A 20011-nucleotide genomic window follows, 5' to 3' on the forward strand; every position below is an offset into this window, starting at 1 on the left:
CTTCTTCTTCATCATCTCTGGGGTAGGGTGGTGGGGGTGTGGGGACTGTGTTAGAAATTTGTTTCATTCTTCTTTTTACATTAATCAAGTTTTGACTAAATGTTTTAACATAGAGGGGGGAATCGAGACGAGGGTCGTGGTGTGTGTGTGTGTGTGTGTGTGTGTGTGTGTGTGTGTGTGTGTGTAGAGCGATTCAGAGTAAACTACCGGACCGATCTTTATGACATTTTTCATGAGAGTTCCTGGATATGATATCCCCTGACGGTTTTTTTCTCAGTTTTTGGATAAATGTCTTTGATGACGTCATATCCGGCATTTTGTAAAAGTTGAGGCGGCACTGTCACACCCTCATTTTTCAATAAAATTGATTTAAATTTTGGCCAAGCAATCTTCGACAAAGGCCAGACTTTGGTATTGCATTTCAGCTTGGAGGCTTAAAAATTATTTATGAATTTGGTCATTACAAATCTGAAAATTGTAATTAAAATTATGTTTTTATAAAACGATCCAAAATTACGTTTATCGTATTTTTCATCATTTTTTGATTCCAAAAACATATAAATATGTTATATGATTAAAGACAAGCTCTGAAAATTAAAAATATAAACATTATGATTAAAATTAAATTTCCGAAATCGATTTAAAAACAATGTCATCTTATTCCTTGTCCGTTCCTGATTCCAAAAAAACATATAGATATGATATTTTTGGATTAAAAACACGTTCAGAGAGTTAAAAAGAATAGAGATATAGAAAAGCGTGCTATCCTCCTCAGCGCAACCGCTACCGCGCTTTTCTGGATTGTTAATTTCACTGCCTTTGCCACGAGCGGTGGACAGACGATGCTACGAGTGTACGGTCTTGCGGAAAAAATGCAATGCGTTCAGTTTCATTTTGTGAGTTCGACAGCTTGACTAAATGTTGTTATTTCGCCTTACGCGACTTGTTTAATCTTCAGTTGATACTTGACGGAGGGCTGAGGGTGAGGTTTGTCTCCCTAGGTGTGTGTGTGTGTGTGTGTGTGTGTGTGTGTGTGTGTGTGTGTGTGTGTGTGTGTGTGTGTGTGTGTGTGTGTGTCAGTGTGTGCAAAGCATATCTCAAAACCTATTGAACGGGTGTGTATGAAACACACACACACACACACACACACACACAAACACACACACACACACACACACACACACACACAAACACACACACACACACACACATATTGTCTGTGTGCCTGTCTGTCAGTCTATATACTTTTCCCGACGCACCCGCATTGTAAAACAAATATAGGAGGCACATTTTAGACACATACTTTTCTTTTATTCAAATGTCAAACTTTATGTTTCATATGTCAGTTTAACATACACTGATTTAAGTTTCTCCGTGAAAATGTGGCAAGCTATAATATGTGTGTGCGTACAAGAGTCTGTTAACTGTTTGTGCGTGTGCTAGTCTGTTATATAGCTGTCTGATTGTTTGCCTGTCTGTCTGTATCTGGCGTTGTCTTCGTGTTTGATATGACGGTTTGAAATTAGAAGGTTCAAAAGCAGTAAATATGTATATATATACACGAACATTAGGCTACTTGTACTCATACAGTATTTTGTATTTACATAACCGTCATATTTACAATAGTATTTGCCAACATACCAAAATGCATAGAACACATGCTTTTGGTAAAGTGAAACAACAAACCATAAACTAACAAACACACAGACCAAATCACACACAAAAACTACAACAATTCAACAAACATTTTAAACGATGAAAGTCAGACTGCAAATCGAAAAATAAATATCGAACAAACTGTCAAGTGTATCAGATCAAAATCAGTTAAAATACAAAACAGAACACACAAACAAACAAAAATCAAACAAACAAGCAAACAAACACAATTTACAGTCACGCACACATTATTTCAAACGAACTCGTCATTGCCAAGCAACAGCAACGATCCAAGGGAAGCAACCACACACACAACGACCACGAGTAACTTCCCTTGCTCACTCCTGTTCCCGCTGGATAAAATGGCGACTTGGTCTGAGTTGTCGGTGGATGTTCCGTCCGACTTGAGTTTCGATTCTTGGGATCTTGAATCTTTCTTCATGGTGTTGATGGTAGGAACGGAGCCTTTGGGGGATGCTGCAGTTTTAACTGGTTCCTTGAGAGCGATGTTGGGCGGCAGTGTCCGCAGCACCTGTTAGATAGAGGAGAAGGGATCAGACCTGATATTAATAGACGATTTTTTGGGGAAATAACTCCGTCGGGTTTGTGTGGGTGTCTGTGTTTCCGTCACACCCCTCGCTAGTGATTGACCCCTCCAATGTTTGTACAAGGCTTTGCCAGAAAAGGTCACTCTCCCACAACCCATACGAACCCGACGGAGTTATTGTCGGAATTCGAACTGACTGACTGAGAGACCGACTTACTGAATAACGTACTAACGAATTGCCTGACTGAGCGACAAGCTATCTGACTTACAGAATGAACATTTGGAATGGCTGACGAATCGGCTGACTGAATAACTTGAATATTTAGTGGGCAACTAACTGAATAAACGGTAACTATTCACTGAGAAAATAACTGAACGTTTGACCGACAACTGCCCGATTGATAAACTTGTTTACCGTGCCATACTTACGGCACGGTTGGCCTAGTGGTAAGGCGTCCGCCCCGTGATCGGGAGGTCATGGGTTCGAACCCCGGCCGGGTCATACCTAAGACTTTAAAATTGGCAATCTAGTGGCTGCTCCGCCTGGCGTCTGGCATTATGGGGTTAGTGCTAGGACTGGTTGGTCCGGTGTCAGAATAATGTGACTGGGTGAGACATGAAGCCTGTGCTGCGACTTCTGTCTTGTGTGTGGCGCACGTTATATGTCAGAGCAGCACCGCCCTGATATGGCCCTTCGTTGTCGGCTGGGCGTTAAGCAAACAAACAAACAAACAAACAAATCGTATATAAACCAACTCATGTCCAACATAGGCACTTGGACCTGACGGACAGTAAGCCCCTTAAATTTGACTACTTACAAATTGACCGACTAATGTACTGTTTCACAGACCAACCAACTGTACACATATAATAATACTAGAGGAATACCCGCTTCGCCGGGTAGCCGGCTTCGCCGGGATGAAATACTTAGAGCCGTACGCCGGCTTTGCCGGGTCCGAACAATGGAACCGCCAAGCTTAGGTCCCTCCCAGATTCGTGGAATGGGAACAGCACGAAAATGATTCAGTGGCCATAATGCCATTCCTGACCATATTGAGTCCCATCCTTGTCGACGAATGTAACCGTGTTAATCACCTTTGGAGGCGAACTCCACTCAAACAGGATTGAGCAATTTAGAGCTTATCTCTAAGCCCTTTTGAACTGTTATGGCTTCTCAAAGGAAGGCCAGTACATACAAATACACAAAAGCCGCCAGACCACATCACAAACAGAACTGAACAATCCACAGGTGTTGCCCACATAGAGAGAGACACACACACACACACACACACACACAAACACAGAGAAGCCGTATATATATATAGAGAGATAGATGACAGTGTATTTTTCGCGTGGCTATAAATTGATTCGACCTTTGCACTTTTACAGTGAGGATAATTTACGGGTCCAATTTACGTTCTGGACACTGCGGTGACCTTCTAAAAATAGTAACAGAACGCCGGGAATATCCGAAGATGCCCCCTCATACTATAGTGCACCATACGAAGGAAGGGAGGTAAACGCTGAAAACATGGAGAAGATAAGGAAGAGTTACTGGGAATCGTGAAATGAACAGAAAACCTAAAATCGGCTCAGCGCTGCGCGCTGAGAGCACGTGTTGAAATATCTCATCGATGATATTGTGTCCGGGGTGTAGCTGAATACGGTGTCCAAATTTGAAAAAGATCCACCGAGAACTTTGGCGTTGTGATGTGGTGTAGCGGCTTTGGTGTGTCGGTATGGGGGCCCGGGTAGCTGAGGTGGAACCAAATTCGGTTCAGCGCTGCGCGCTGAGAGCACGTGTTGAAATATCTCATCGATCAGATTGTGTCCGGGGTCTCTGTGAATAAGCCCACCAAATTTGAAGCAGATCCATTGAGAACTTTGGCCGTGCATCGCGAAGACACAGACACACAGACACAAGTCGTATATATATGTATATAGATATCTATTTGTATTCAATAACAATTATGAATAGATTGAATGCTAGACTTGCTCACTTATTGACTGAGTTTAAAATATACAGTTTCAGTGTGACAAACCTGTTGGTAAATATCGCTTTCATGTGGAGTAGTTCCGGACTTTTGGTTGACAGGTTTCTGCTGCGGAACTTTTTTTGGTGTCTTGTTGATGTTCTGGCTTTTATCTTTCACACTCTGAACACTCTCTTCGAAAGTCTTATCGCCACCACCTTGGGTTTTCTCTTCTGCAATGTCATTTTTGTTTCCTTGACCTTGAATATTTTTATTTTGACCTTGACCTTTGTGTTCGCTGTCTTGACCTTCCTTCTTCTGCAGCTGTTCTCCGCCGCGATTCACGTCGTTCAGAAAGTCACTGTCCTTTTTGTGAAGGTCATCGTCTTGACCTTGACCTTTGCTAAGGTCGTTGTTTTTGAGGCAGATGTTGGGAACGAAGGAGAGAAGGAAGTCTGCATGAAGGTCACCTAGGTTGTCTCCGCATTCTTCAGACACGGCTGTCCTTTGGCATTCGGCTAGTATACTGAAAAACCTGTAGAAAAACAATTGGAACACAACTATTTCAACTGAAAAACAAATAAAACAAGCAACAACTTAAACAACCAAAACCAGAACAAACACACTCACACACCCCTGAGACACACACACACACACACATACACACTCACACATACACACACACAAACACAAATACACACACACAAACACACAAACACACACACACACACAGACACACACAAACACACGCATACGCATACACACACACGCACACAAACACACACACACACAAACACACACAAACACTCACACACACACACACACATACACACACAAACACACACACACACGCACACACAAACAAACACTCACACACACACACACACATACACACACACACACAAACACACACACACACGCACACACAAACAAACACTCACACACACACACACATGCACACACACACATACACACACACACACACACACACACACACACACACACCGGCATTGGATGAAGAACATAGCCGTGTTATTGGCAGCAGTCTCTGTCATCCCAGACTTGATCATTGCATAGGCTCGCTCCTTGCACGGACTTCTCGTGTTCATCTCGCGGTTCATGCACTCCGAGCTCGCTTCCACTTCTGGGGTAAAGAACAAAGCCATTGTTTGTTGATGTTGTTCCATACATCTTCAACCTGTACAGTACATAGTTCTTCTAGCAAAAGATGAACACATAATAAACACATAGTGTTCACAAATGTCAAGTTGAACACCAGTGAACAGTATGTGTGTTATGTTTGCCATTGTAACTATGTACATTGCCACAACATGTTTCAAACGTGTTACATGAATGTGTTCAAAAGTGGCTCGTCGGAAACAACACAGAAAGGAAGCAATCACACATTCGGAAAACTAATGCTTGCGACACTGTTGTGTACCTTGACTTAAACGTGTTCACGCTTCTTGTTTTAATTCAACTTCCCGTGGCCCCAATGGCATGAATACAACAATTGTAGGTGTACAGACGTGTTAGTTGGGGTGAAAAAAAGTGTCGCAAGAAAGTTTTTGTCGGGTTGATCTTTTTATGCACTGTGAATTTACTTCGCAGTAAAAGAAAACAAACACTACCAAAACAAAACGACAATACAAACAATCCACCAAAGGAAATACAAAACAAAACAAAACAAAAACCATGGATACAAACAAACTCAATTATTAAGCATCAATGTTGTAATCACTGTGATTCATTATGTAGGTGTATCTTGTACGCAAAGGTTGTTGAACTTTGCTTGTTCTGATTTGTTGTCCGATTTATAATTAGGCACTGTGTGTCGCAACTTACTATCGACGTTGTTGCAGAGGTTCGGGACGCTAGTGCGCACGCGCTCTGGGTTGATCAGCTGTTGCAGGGCGCCCTCTGGCGGTAGATCCGGGCACTGGACAGACAACTCTTCCACACACCGCACAAACCGTGGCATGTGACCGTCCCTGCAAAAAAATAAAGAAGAAAACAAATGAAAGAAAGAAGGATGAAAGGAACTAATGAAGGAATGACGTGGGTGATCAGTCAATATATCAATCAATCAATCAATAAATCAATCAATCAATCAATCAATCAATCAATCAATCAATCCATCGATCGTCACAGAACACATAACTATTCCATGCATTGCACAAAATGGGTCATGCGGTTGTCCCTGCCACTATAACATGATCTTAATGATGAACGGGAAGGGTATACTGAAGAAATCAATAGATAAACCGAATCATTCCGGAAGGAAGACAGAAGCAGGACTTACTAAGTAAATGGGTGAATGAAACAAAAGAATTAATGAAATAAAGAACGAATCAATGAATCAATAAACAAAACGAACACTTATCGAAAGTGTTAATCATTATTTAACTCAGCCAATATAGACAAAAACATAAATACATAGGTTAGTAGGTGGACTAAACAAATAGTCTACGAAGCAACCAAGCAATCGATCGAACAACTGACCAACTATCAACACAACCAAGCAACCAAGCGAACAACCAAATTCACACACATAAATATTCATTAACACTAAATTGCGGTGTGAGTCTTTCCTGGCAAAATTGTATAGGCATAGATAAAAATGTCCATCAAATACCCGTGTGACTTGGAATAAAGGCCGCGAAAGGTGAACATTCGCCTAACAGGCTTGAGGTTTGCTGGTCGATGTGAATGCGTGATATATTGTGTAAAAAATTCCATCTCACACGGCAAAAAGCGCTTTGAACTTCGGATAAGGCGCTATATAAATAAAGAGAATAATAATTTTTAAAAAAATTAAAAAAAACACAACTTACTCGGCACAGTACTCGCGAATTTTCCTGTAGTCTAGAGGCATGGCGCCGCTCACCCCCTGTGACCCTGGCCCCTGTGACCCTGGCCCCTGTGCCCCCGGGGGAAGGCCAGGGCCAGGGTCAAGGTTATTGTTGGTGTTGCTGTTGCCTCTGTTGTTGCTGTCGTCGACGGTGGCGACCCCTCTTGCCAGGTCGGTGAAGCATTGCTGTGCCCGCTTGGCTGTGTCCGTGGGACATTCACTGAGCACGCTGACTGCTGACAGTGACAGCACGAGGTCTGAAAACAAGCACACGTCGACGAAGACTAGAAATAATTCTAACAAACAAAAATTTAAAACGAAATTGACTGCCAACGATCCAAGAACATTTTGTTTTGTCAAATTCAACGTTCCAACAACCTACCTTTCTTGTTTTTTGATTCTTAAAAAAAAAAACCACAAATATAATAACAACAAGAAAACAGCATACACATAATCTGAACTGAATTGACCGTTCATCAATTAATCAACTCAACAACGTACAACAACAAAACATGAATTTAACTTAATTTATTCGGTTTGTGCGCAACTGGTGGTGTCTGTGCTTAAACTGACGTCATTGACACACTAGAAAAACACACACACAAAAACGTATACTCCACGGACATGCAGATCCCTTTGCTCCAAAAGCGAATTGGTAACGAAAATAATCTAAGGGAAACAACAACAACCACATCATTAAATACATTGTTGCAGAATAAGCTCCCTTGCCAGTGCGCTGCTTACACCATTGATTTTCCAGTTCTGTAGTAATTGTATTTTGCGCGCGCGTGTGTAAGAGAGATAGAGAGAGAGAGAGAGAGAGAGAGAGAGAGAGAGAGAGAGAGAGAGAGAGAGAGAGAGAGAGAGTATGTTCGTTTATTACAATTAGGCAAGTTTTGACTAAATGTTTTAAAAGGGCAATCGAAACAAGGATGGTGGTGTATGTGTGTGTGTGTGTGTGTGTGTGTGTGTGTGTGTGTGTGTGTGTGTGTGTGTGTGTGTGTGTGTGTGTGTGTGTGTATGTAGAATAGAATAGAATAGAATAGAATAGAATAGAATAATGTTTATTGTCATGAACCAGTAAAGTTATTGACACAACAAACAACAAATAATGCATTATACAATGCTAAAACAATCCGTAACAAATTTGCCAAGACGAACTTGAACTTCGTCTTCTAAAAATAAGTTACTTGGATTTTTGTTAGCATATTTCATATTGATATGTGAAGCATCTTCTTTAAATTCATCCCTTAATTTAACATATTTATTGCATTTATCTAGAAATTGTATTTCATCTTCTATGACATTGCATTCAATACAAAGACGATTTTCTTTACAGATATTCTGATGTCTTCCACTTTCAATTTTTAAACAATGTGAGCTAGTCCTTAATCTGCTTAACATCTTTCTGTGTTTATTATTATTATTATGTATGTGTGTGTGTGGGTGTGTGTGTGACTGTGTGTGTGTGTGTGTGTGTGTGTGTGTGTACCTGTATTGCCAATATATTCACAAAAAGTTATGGTGATCTTTATTCCCCTACTGGTCATGTTTTCTGGAAGTTTGAAACGTTTTCATTGAGACATTTAGGATATATTGAACTTTCAGTGGAGGACCCCCTAAAAAATGACCGCAAAACGTGCTCTTTTGGGCCTTTCAAACTGTTAACCCCTACCTCATTTGAACACAGACAAACGGTTAACCCCTACCTCATTTGAAAACAGACAAACGGTTAACCCCTACCTCATTTGAAAACAGACAAACGGTTAACCCCTACCTCATTTGAAAACAGACAAACGGTTAACCCCTACCTCATTTGAAAACAGACAAACGGTTAACCCCCACCTCATTTGAAAACAGACAAACGGTTAACCCCTACCTCATTTGAAAACAGACAAACGGTTAACCCCCACCTCATTTGAAAACAGACAAACGGTTAACCCCTACCTCATTTGAAAACAGACAAACGGTTAACCCCTACCTCATTTGAAAACAGACAAACGGTTAACCCCTACCTCATTTGAAAACAGACAAACGGTTAACCCCTACCTCATTTGAAAACAGACAAACGGTTAACCCCTACCTCATTTGAAAACAGATTGTATCAAGACTAATCAAGGTAGGCGCACAAATCAAACGGTTTTTGAGTGGAAACTGAATGGCATTTCCATCGATATGCAAAATTGTTTCTTATCTGCAAATCCGGATATTTTTTTTACAGATTTTAAAATACGGTACTATGGTTTTTGTCAGGTCAATTTTGGGGGTACCCTGACTTCGGCGGCGGTCACGTGATACCTACAACAGAAATCTTTAATCCGAAAAGTGTGCAAGGTAGCCAAGTGAAGGGCCTTTAATGGCTTACAACGTTTGAATAAAATGACACGTGAATGAATGTTTTAGTTGGGGTACGAAAATGGGTGCAATAATGTTTTTGCTCAGTTTATATCGTAACAGATTTCAACAATTATAAAAAAAGAAATACGACCAATCATCAGCAAAATTGACAGAAAACACTCATCCCTTCCCCCACACAAACACAGAACAGTGTAGGCGTGAAAGAGACGACAGACATGAACAAGGACCGAGTTTCTCTTCTCCACAACGCACGACAAGGTTTGATTGGCCAAGTCCACAGCAGCCAAATTTACGGACAAACACTGCAGGAGCCTCTCTCTGGTCCCCGCGTGCTTGGGGAACGTGCCACCAGGGTGAGGCAGTCACGTGACTTTGCGACAACGGCGAGAAGGGGAGGGAACTGCAAACAATAGGGGAGGTAAGGCAAAACAAAGGGAGAATACCTGTCTAGTGACATTTCCGTTGGGGTCAAGGCTTTGAGTGCCAAACTTCTAGCCGCTGAATTCAAAGTTACACGCATGTCTTTCTCCTGAGTGTGTCTCTGCTGTTTTCCTCTTTCTCTTTTCATTTCTTTCTCCTTCTCTGTCTCTATCTTCGCTGTCGTTTTTTTGCAAACTGTCGAGTCCTTCTCTTTTCACGCAGTGTTGAACTTCTCCTCTCATCCATCATCATCCATCCCAACACTCCTCTCTATGTGTCTTTCATGTCCGTCTGTTTGTCTGCATGTATCTCTCTCTGTCTCTGTCTCTCTCTGTCTCTGTCTCTGTGTCTCTCCCTCTCTCTTTCGCTCTCACTCTCTGTCCCTCTCTCTCTCTCTCTCTCTCTCTCCCTCTGTCTTTATCTCTCTTTATCTCTCTCTCTCTCTCTCTCTCTCTCTCTCTCTCTCTCTCTCTCTCTCTCTCTCTCTCTCTCTCTCTCTCTCTCTCTATCAGCTCACACAAGTATTGACTGCTAAAACTCAAAATGAGGAATGTCCGTGTTGGTGTTCTCGAGTTCTTGCGGTCGACTTGCTTCCATCTGTATGTCCGCTTGTTTGTTCCCTCGCCCTACACAATGCCACCCACGCCGCCCTGACCTCATATACAAATGTAATATTTATTTTCTGTTTCGAATGTCGGTGAAACAATTCTTGCTGCCAGGCGTAAAAAAAATAAGGACGTAAACGAAAACAAAACTTCTTTTGTTTTTAAAGACAACACCTTTACAATACACAATCTGCAAAGATGATCGTAGTGAACATGCATGCGAAGAAGTCAACGTTTACACACTACTTTTTTTTTAGTGTTGGTTTAAACCGTGTTTATTCAACAATTCATAGATAATTCATCATGATACATATTAAGGATCAACAACAAGCTCAAGCTTGTGGTGGTGACCCTACGTTTAAGATAGTCCTGCTGTGTGTTGACATCATTACAAAACCCAATACCGAACTGCGTTGCTTATGGGTCGATCTGAGACTGTGTGTTGGCACGAATACACTATTCAAAACATGCTGAATAAATCAGCAGTCTGGCTGCTCACAATGCTGGAATGCTGGGTTTTGTTGAATTGATTCCGTGACAACTATGTCCAGGGCTCCCCGTGGACGCCTGTCCTTGATGGTCATAGGGACCCCCGCTTTTAATGTTTAGAGGGTCCATGGACCCCCTTACGCGGAGTTATAGAGGTACCAAGAGTCCCGGATCCCCAAAACCCCTGTGTTCATATATATAACGCATTGTAATTGCGAATAATGTAATATGAAGCGGGTTTTTTTTTCACAAGAATATTCGAAGAGGACACTTCAACTATACTTTATTAAATGCAATACAAACGTAGACTTTCAACTTGACTCCTGGTCTTTCTTTAGCAATGTTAGCTGACGACTACAGTCTGAAAATAATGTACCTACGGGACGCACGACAACGAAAACTTAGTGCGTTTTGAGACCCGCTCTTAATAGGATTAGTGCGTCCCGGGACCCTTTTCATGAATTTCTAGTACGTGATTTCGGCTTCTGGGGCGCAGAGGACGCACGCTTCAGGGAGCCCTGATGTCCAGCAGCTAATGAAATTCTACCACACACAAAATAACGCCGCACAAAATGCAGCAAGGCTGTAGACTGCTGGCATGCGTCCACGTGGAATTAAGCTTGGACAGAGTGGCGGTCAACCTGATTGTGTACGTTTGTCATGAACGACACGTGGGCATCCGGGCTGCTTTCTCACTGGCAAAAGCGAGCTGCCATACAGTGTACAACGCTACACATCTTGTTCTTTCTTGTTCATGCATGTGTGTATTCATGCTTACATCAATTTCTAATTTTGGTTTTTGAAATATATATCTATAAGAATAAGATAAGGAAAGCGAGCTGCCATACAGTACACAGCGCTACACATCTTGTTCTTTCTTGTTCATGCATGCGTGTATTCATGCTTACATCAATTTCTAATTTTGGTTTTTGAAATACATATCTATGTGGATAAGATAAGGATAAGATCAGCATAACATTTCTGATAGTTATGTGAGGTTACCCTCATGGACATTCGGGCTACTTTCTCCCTGGGGAAAGCGAGCTGCCATACAATATGCAGCGATACCCAGTTTTGGTCTTTCTGTTTCATGCATGCGTGTATTCATGTTTCCAAGCCCTGAGACTGTCGCTGTGAACTTGGTTCTTTATCGTGCGCATGTGTGCGCACGGGGGTGTTCGGACACCGGGGAGAGTCTGCACAAATTGACTCTGCGAAATACATTCTTTGCTGAACGTGGGGATCGAACCATAGCCGATAGCGACAACTGCTTTTCAAACCACCTTGTAAACCACCGTGTAAACCGTGGTGTAAACCATTGCAGATCCGTGGAGACTTGTACACGCGCTGAACGTATCCTTTATACTCGGTTACTTCCAAATCCGAAGTTAACACACGTTGCAAAGTTGGTGTTTATTGACAGTTATTGTTGAATTTCTCTGCAAAAAAATCTTAATCATCTGGCTGCATCCTCAGAGCAAGTAAAAGAAAGACAAAATAATTAAGCAGAACAAATATTACATAAAATCAAGATCACACAATGCCGTCTGTTATTCAAACAAATTAAAAAAATAATAATAGAAAAAACACAAGACAATCACAGCCGTATACAACAACCACCACCACCACAACCGCCGCCACAACACCACCACCACCACCAACAACAACAACAACAACAAACAACAACAACAACAACAACAACAACAACAACAACAACAACAACAACAACAAACATTCTAACTTACATAATCCAGTGAGGCTTTTCATGTCCATAACGCCGATGATAATGATGATAATTATTTCGTCGTTTCCGTCAATTAGCAGTCACTTCACTTCACGACAAATCACCGACTGACAATTGCAGGTCAAGAACAAGTAAAGAGCTGTAATCGATTGTGAACTAGACTCTGTCACGTGGTTAGTAGCAATGACAATTGACGGCAGTTTGGATATCTCCTCCTCACTGTCTTCGTCATCAAGAGCAACTTGTCTGAGAAGACACACAGGGAAAAAACAAAACAAAACAAAAAACACTGTGTAGGGCTGTTACAGGTCAAAAGGAAATTCGAAGGACGAAATTTTTCGTTTTGTCGTGGAAGGTGCATTTGTCACAGACGAGTTTGGGAAATAGCGAATAAAGGAACAAACAAAGGGGACAAAAGAAGAAGAAAACTACCAAACACAAAGAAACACGAATTTGCACATTGAACAATGCTAACGTTGTTGTTGTTGTTGTTGTTGTTGTTGTTGTTGTTGTTGTTGTTGTTGTTGTTGTTGTTGTTGTTGTTGTTGTTGTTGTTGTTCTTCTTCTTCTTCTTCTTCTTCTTCTTCTTCTTCTTCTTCTTCTTCTTCTTCTTCTTTTTGCTGATTGCAAGAGTGGTGTTTTGTCTTTCATTTCCAATGCAATATATATTTCGCAGAATATCCTTTCAATGCTCTCTTCCCGAAGTTCAGCATTTCTTCTATTCCGATCTTCATACCATGCAGTCAGTTGGTGAATGACGCACGACAACTCGGTAACAGGGGAAACACCCCACCCCACCACCCCCCACACCCCTTTAAAAACAACAATAAAAACATTCTGAGAACATCAGGTCTTAGAATTAAACAAGGAGGTACATTAATTCACAGATGTTAAGGCTGGAGAACACTTTGGAGGCCCAATTTCAAAGTGATTAGGTAGTTTTAAAAGTTACTTTTTCTGTTAGTTCAATGTTTGCTTTATCAGGAAAATACAAAATATAAAGGGCTTAACGCGCAAAATTTTAAGATAACGACTGAAGTTTAAGCATAGGTATCAGATTTTTTCACGCAAACACTACTGAATAAGTTGCAATATTGTATTGTGAAAATGTAAACAAAATAACAATCAGATGATCACAAACTGAAGAAGAGAAATAGGGAAGCAAAATAGAACATTAAACGTAGTGATTTTACTTGTGAATTCGGAAAAAAAATCCTTTTGTATCCATTTTGAAGCTCAATTTGAAGCATGGAACACCAACAAACATTGATTAAAAGTGTTAAAGTGATTACAGTGTTCAGAAATAGTGTTAGATACCAAGTTGAGTTATCCCTCTTTACCAATTTAAAAAAAAATACACCTCTTAACGCGCAAAATTTTGAACTGTGATGCTTTTACTACCCCCACCCCCTTCCCATTTGTCAGAAAAGAGTGCATATTATCTTCCAAATAGAAAAGCAGGGTAGTCAGATGATCAAAAACTTAAGAAGAGAAAGAGGGAAGCAAAATAGAACATCCAACATAATGATTTAACTTGTGAATTATGAGAAAACTATTTTTTTTTACCCATTTTTGAAGCTTAATTTAAAACTTGGAACACAAACAAACATAAATTAAAAGTGTTAAAGTGATTACAGTGTTCAGAAATAGTGTTAGATACCAAGTTGAGTTATCCCTCTTTACCACTGTTAAAAGAAATACACCTCTTTTCGCGCAAAATCTTGAACTGTGTTGCTTTTACTACCCCCACCCCCTTCCCATTTGTCAGAAAAGAGTGCATATTATCTACCAAATAGAAAAGCAGGGTAGTCAGATGATCAAAAACTGAAGAACAGAAATAGGGAAGCAAAATAGAACATCCAACATAGTGATTTAACTGGTGAATTCTGAAAAAAACCCACTTTTTTACTCATTTTATTAGCTGAATTTTAAAGCTTGGAAGACAGAGAGAAAAAAAATGAAAGTGCTAAAGTGGTTACAGTGTTCAGAAATAGTGTTTGGTACCAAGTTGAGTTATCCCTCTTCATCACAGTTAAAAGAAACACACCTCTTGTCGCGCAAAATCTTGAACTGTGATGCTTTTACTACCCCCACCCCCTACCCATTTTTCAGAAAAGAGTGCATATTATCTTTCAAATAGAAAAGCAGGGTAGTCAGATGATCAAAAACTTAAAGAAGAGAAAGAGGGAAGCAAAATAGAACATCCAACATAATGATTTAACTTGTGAATTATTAAAAAAACATTTTTTTTACCCATTTTTGAAGCTTAATTTGAAACTTGGAACACAGACAAACATAAATTAAAAGTGTTAAAGTGATTACAGTGTTCAGAAATAGTGTTAGATACCAAGTTGAGTTATCCCTCTTTACCAATTAAAAAAAATACACCTCTTAACGCGCAAAATTTTGAACTGTGTTGCTTTTACTACCCCCACCCCCTTACCATTTTTCAGAAAAGAGTGCATATTATCTTCCAAATAGAAAAGCAGGGTAGTCAGATGATCAAAAACTTAAGAAGAGAAAGAGGGAAGCAAAATAGAACATCCAACATAATAATTTAACTTGTGAATTATGAGAAAACTATTTTTTTACCCATTTTTGAAGCTTAATTTAAAACTTGGAACACAAACAAACATAAATTAAAAGTGTTAAAGTGATTACAGTGTTCAGAAATAGTGTTAGATACCAAGTTGAGTTATCCCTCTTTACCACTGTTAAAAGAAATACACCTCTTGTCGGCCAAAATCTTGAACTGTGATACTTTTATTTCCCCCACCCCCTACCCATTTTTTCAGAAAAGAGTGCATGTTATCTACCAAATAGAAAAGCAGGGTAGTCAGATGATCAAAAACTTCAGAACAGAAATAGGGAAGCAAAATAGAACATCCAACATAGTGATTTAACAGGTGAATTCAGAAAAAAACAAATTTTTTACTCATTTTATATGCTGAATTTAAAGCTTGGAAGACAGAAAAAAAAATTAAAAGTGCTTCAGTAGTTACAGTGTTCAGAAATAGTGTTAGATACCAAGTTGAGTTATTCCTCTTCATCACATTTGAAAGAAACACACCTCTTGTCGCGCAAAATCTTGAACTGTGATGCTTTTACTACCCCCACCCCTACCCATTTTTCAGAAAAGAGTGCATATTATCTTCCAAATAGAAAAGCAAGGTAGTCAGATGATCAAAAACTTCAGAACAGAAAGAGGGAAGCAAAAAACAACATCCAACAGATTATGGGAGATCTTAGAAGGGGGGGGGGGGGGGTCGACTGTCAGATTATGGGAGATCTTAGAAGGGGGGAGGGGGGGGGGGGGGTTGACTAAAAAAAAAAAAAAACATCCAACAGAGTGATTTAACTGGTGAATTCAGAAAACACACACTGTTTTACTCATTTTATAAGCTGAATTTAAAGCTTGGAAGACAGAACAAATAAATTAAAAGTGCTAAAGTGGTTACAGTGTTCAGAACTAGTGTTAGACACCAAGTTGAGTTATCCCTCTTCATCAAAGTTAAAAGAAACACACCTCTTGTCGCACAAAATTTTATACTGTGATGCTTTTACTACCCCCACCCCCTACCCATTTTTCAAAAAAGAGTGCATATTATCTTCCAAATAGAAAAGCAAGGTAATCAGATGATCAAAAACTTAAGAAGATAAATAGGGAAGCAAAATAGAATATCCAAAATAGTGATTTAACTGTAGATTTCAGAAGAAAAAAAACCTTTTTTTTAATCATTTTTGAAGCTGAATTAGAAGTTTGGAAGACAGAAAAAAAAAGAAAAAAAGTGCTAAAGTGGTTACAGTGTTCAGAAATAGTGTTAGATACCAAGTTGAGTTTTTGCTCTTTATAAAAGAAACACACCTCTTGTCGCACAAAATCTTGAACTGTAATCCTTTTACTACCCCCGCCCTCTACCCATTTGAACAGAAAAGAGTGCATAATTTGTATTCTCTTCCAATTAGAAAAATAAGTAAAAGCAACTGGACATTTTTAAAATACATCTTTTCTGCACGGTCCAAGGATTGCTTAGTCCATTAAAAACAAACAGACTAGGATTTAACGCACCCATTTTAAGAAAAAGTTAACATGATAATTGATATATCAGACTTTTTTATGCAATTACTACTGAAGATTCCAGACCAGGTAAAACAATCATTTTATATCCTTTGTCACATTTTTTTTTATTTTTATAAATCTATCTATAGCGAGTCTTGTCTCTTTGTGTCATTTAGTTATTTTCAAGAATTCTATCCTGGCAACAACAACAACAAAAACACCTACCTACCTACCCTATTTTTTTTAGCCATGTTAATAGAAACAGACTATTTATTTGTTTTTTGGCCTAAAGATCTTGAAACATTTGTTTTAATAGAGAAATAACAAGTACAGCCATTAGCTGTGTCACTCGAATTTCTTTGTCAGGCTGAAACTTAGCTGTTGCGTTGGTGTCTGCTGTGTGTATGTGGGTCCAAAGCAACTTTCACATTCTCATCTACACACTCACGTTACACAAGTATATATACAATTCCACCCACAGAGGCGTTCGGGGATGGGGGTCTCGCACTCGGGCGAATCACACCACAAAATACAAAGTATAACGTACACAGATTTTTACTATTGAACCAAAAAGCAAATTAAATCATGAATAAATCAATCAAGCAAAACTTCCACACAATGACACACTCACTCTCGGTTCACACTGCGCTCTGGACGTGCACACTTGGCAGCACGTATACCGTTCCGGCACCGTTTGTCTTCCTGCAAGTCCAGCATAGGCACACGATTGTCCAAGAATCACAATAATCTTCGTGAATGTCACAGCAGGCATAGTAGAAAAGTCCAAAAGGGTGCGTTGATGGTGGTAATCCGATGTACACACACACCGTGCACACACACACACACACACACACACACACACACACACACACTCCGGTTTGGTAAGTTACCTGATAAATAATGTACAGTAGCCTGTGGATTTAACGGGGAGACTGGTCAGACAGGAAGAGCAATACTTTCACATTTCCGATGTTCAGCGATAAACTTGTTTTCTTCGAGAGTTCGATCTTCGTGCGATTCTGGCGCGTTGTCACCAAGAACGTAAAAAAAACCCAGGATATCATCATGATGCCTCTCTACAAAAACCAGGCAGTCTAGGAACTCTTCATCTAAAGTCAGTCAGTATTAGCCCCTCAACACAATCCTCATCTTGTCCCATAGTGATTTCTGCCGCCAAAGAACGTGTGGTTCTTAACTCACAAGACGGATTTGTCGTCTTCCATTGCGAAATTCAGATCTACCCCAACTACGTGCATTGATCTGAGCAATAAAATGTAGATGCGATAATCTGCAAACATCTCTTCAACACAATCTGCATCTTGTCCCATCGTGATTTCTGTCGGCAAAGAACATGTGGTTCTCAACTCACAAGACCGATTTGTCATCTTTCAGAAATTCAGATCTGCCCCAAGTACGTGCAATAAAATGTAGAAGCGATAATCTGAAAAAAATATTTTTGCGTGAACGCTGCCACGTTGTCATCAGTCCGATGTCTTTTATCCAGAGCAGGGATGAACACACTTTTTCATCAGTAGTTTGTTATGTTTATCCGCAGACTGCTTTCCATTACTTGTCGTCTGTTTTAGCTTGACTCGTGGGGTTCTTCAGCAAGGCAAAAAGTGCTTGTTTACTGACACGTTCTCACGCACGACATGTCGTAAATGCAAGTTCTAACGATTGTTTTTTATTGCACTGATAGAGAATGTCGATATTTGTAAACGTCTGCCATTTCCTAATGTTTATTTCATTATTTTGCATACGGATATGGCTAATAAGTGGATAATCTGTTACGACACGAAACGCGTTCTAAATCCGGGAAGGGAGGCTACTCCAACGTAGAAGGGAGGCTACTCCAACGTACTTTCCAAAGTGTGCTCCAGCCTTAATGAACAGAAAATCTGAAAAACCAAGGACCTTCCCTGTCTACGTCACTCATTTCGTCATACAATCATTCATTCGCTCGGCTTCCTGGCGAGCGGGCACAAATTCCATCAAGCTAGGCTTGTTGTGATTAATTGTTTGTCTGTTCACTTAAAAGACAGTTGGGTCGATATATTTGTGATTTTAACGAATTGTTGTCAATAACAACGTTCCAACAACTTACCTTTCTTGTTTTTTTACTCTGAAAAACCAAGGTATTGAAAAAGGTAAGTCTTAGATGTGGGGGTCTTAAATGCATTATCCACTGTTCTACCTTGCCCGTTCCTTATTGCGTTGACAATGCCAGTGTTTTGTGTATTCAAAGAAACAATACATTTAAATTGCACAGCAACTGACATTTTTTTTTTTAAGATGATACATATTCACGGGATGGACACGGGATGAAAAATCAATGGTGTTCAAACTACTGAAGACACGTTTCCTTCCGAGCAACTGTCAGTTTCGAATCAGCGTATCTTCGTTATAGCCTTGTTGGCTTCACTGAACATGTCCAAATTCTCCCGGGCGCGTCTCTGATGCGCTGTTGTTGGGAGTTATTTGCCGGACATCTGGCCCCCACAACACGGGCTGGTCATCAAATTAGAACAGGGGGCTGGCCAAATAATGGAAGAATGACTTGTGCTCTCTATTCACTTCTGTTCATTGAGGGAGCGGCGGAGGTGTCTATGTGTCAGGGAACAACAATGGCGTCTGCTCGCTATTTATTTGGAATGGGGGTCCCAAACCAATCCGTTTTATCTTTGTAACGCCTCGCGCGTGTGTTTTTTTCTTCAAATTTGTATTCATTTGAATTCGGTGTTTTTTTTTACTTCTCTCCCTCTCTGTCTTTCTGTCTCGTTTTACCCTTTTCGTTCACACCCATCTCATCAAGCTATCTCTCCATTCCCCCCTCAACCCCCCCCCCCCCCTACCCCCCCCCCCCCCACCTCCCCCCCCCTTCACCCCGCTCAGCTTTGACATCTTCTCTCGTCACTTCTTTTTTCCTTTTTTTAGTCACGGTCAGCTTCTCCCTGTAACTCTATATTCCTCTCTCTCTCTCTCTCTCTCTCTCTCTCTCTCTCTCTCTCTCTCTCTCTCTCTCTCTCTCTCTCTCTCTCTCTCTCTCTCTCTCTCTTTCTTTCTTTCCCCCTCTCTTTCCCCCTCTCTTTCTCGCTCTTTCTGTCTCTCTCCCTCTCTATCTCCACTCACTCACACACACACACACACACACACACACGGCACACACACACACACACGGCACACACACACACACACACACACTCACTGACACACACAGACACACACTTGAACACACACACACATACACACACGAACACACACACACACACACACACACACACACACACACACGAACACACACACACCCA

General features: G+C 40.4%; 1 protein-coding gene across 1 annotated transcript; it reads right to left on the reverse strand.

Moving 5' to 3' along the window:
• Positions 1 to 1297: 1297 nt before the first annotated feature.
• LOC138963817 (uncharacterized) lies at positions 1298 to 12849 on the reverse strand. Its single transcript, XM_070335672.1, has 6 exons — positions 12645 to 12849; positions 7011 to 7284; positions 6022 to 6167; positions 5182 to 5320; positions 4246 to 4711; positions 1298 to 2188 (listed from the first exon to the last, which is right to left on the reverse strand). The coding sequence occupies exons 1-6, from the start codon at positions 12670 to 12672 to the stop codon at positions 1910 to 1912; spliced, it is 1332 nt and encodes a 443-aa protein (XP_070191773.1). The 5' UTR covers positions 12673 to 12849; the 3' UTR covers positions 1298 to 1909.
• Between the last annotated feature and the right edge of the window lie 7162 nt (positions 12850 to 20011).

This window comes from Littorina saxatilis, linkage group LG4 (assembly GCF_037325665.1).
Source record: "Littorina saxatilis isolate snail1 linkage group LG4, US_GU_Lsax_2.0, whole genome shotgun sequence".
Lineage (NCBI taxonomy): Eukaryota > Metazoa > Mollusca > Gastropoda > Littorinimorpha > Littorinidae > Littorina > Littorina saxatilis.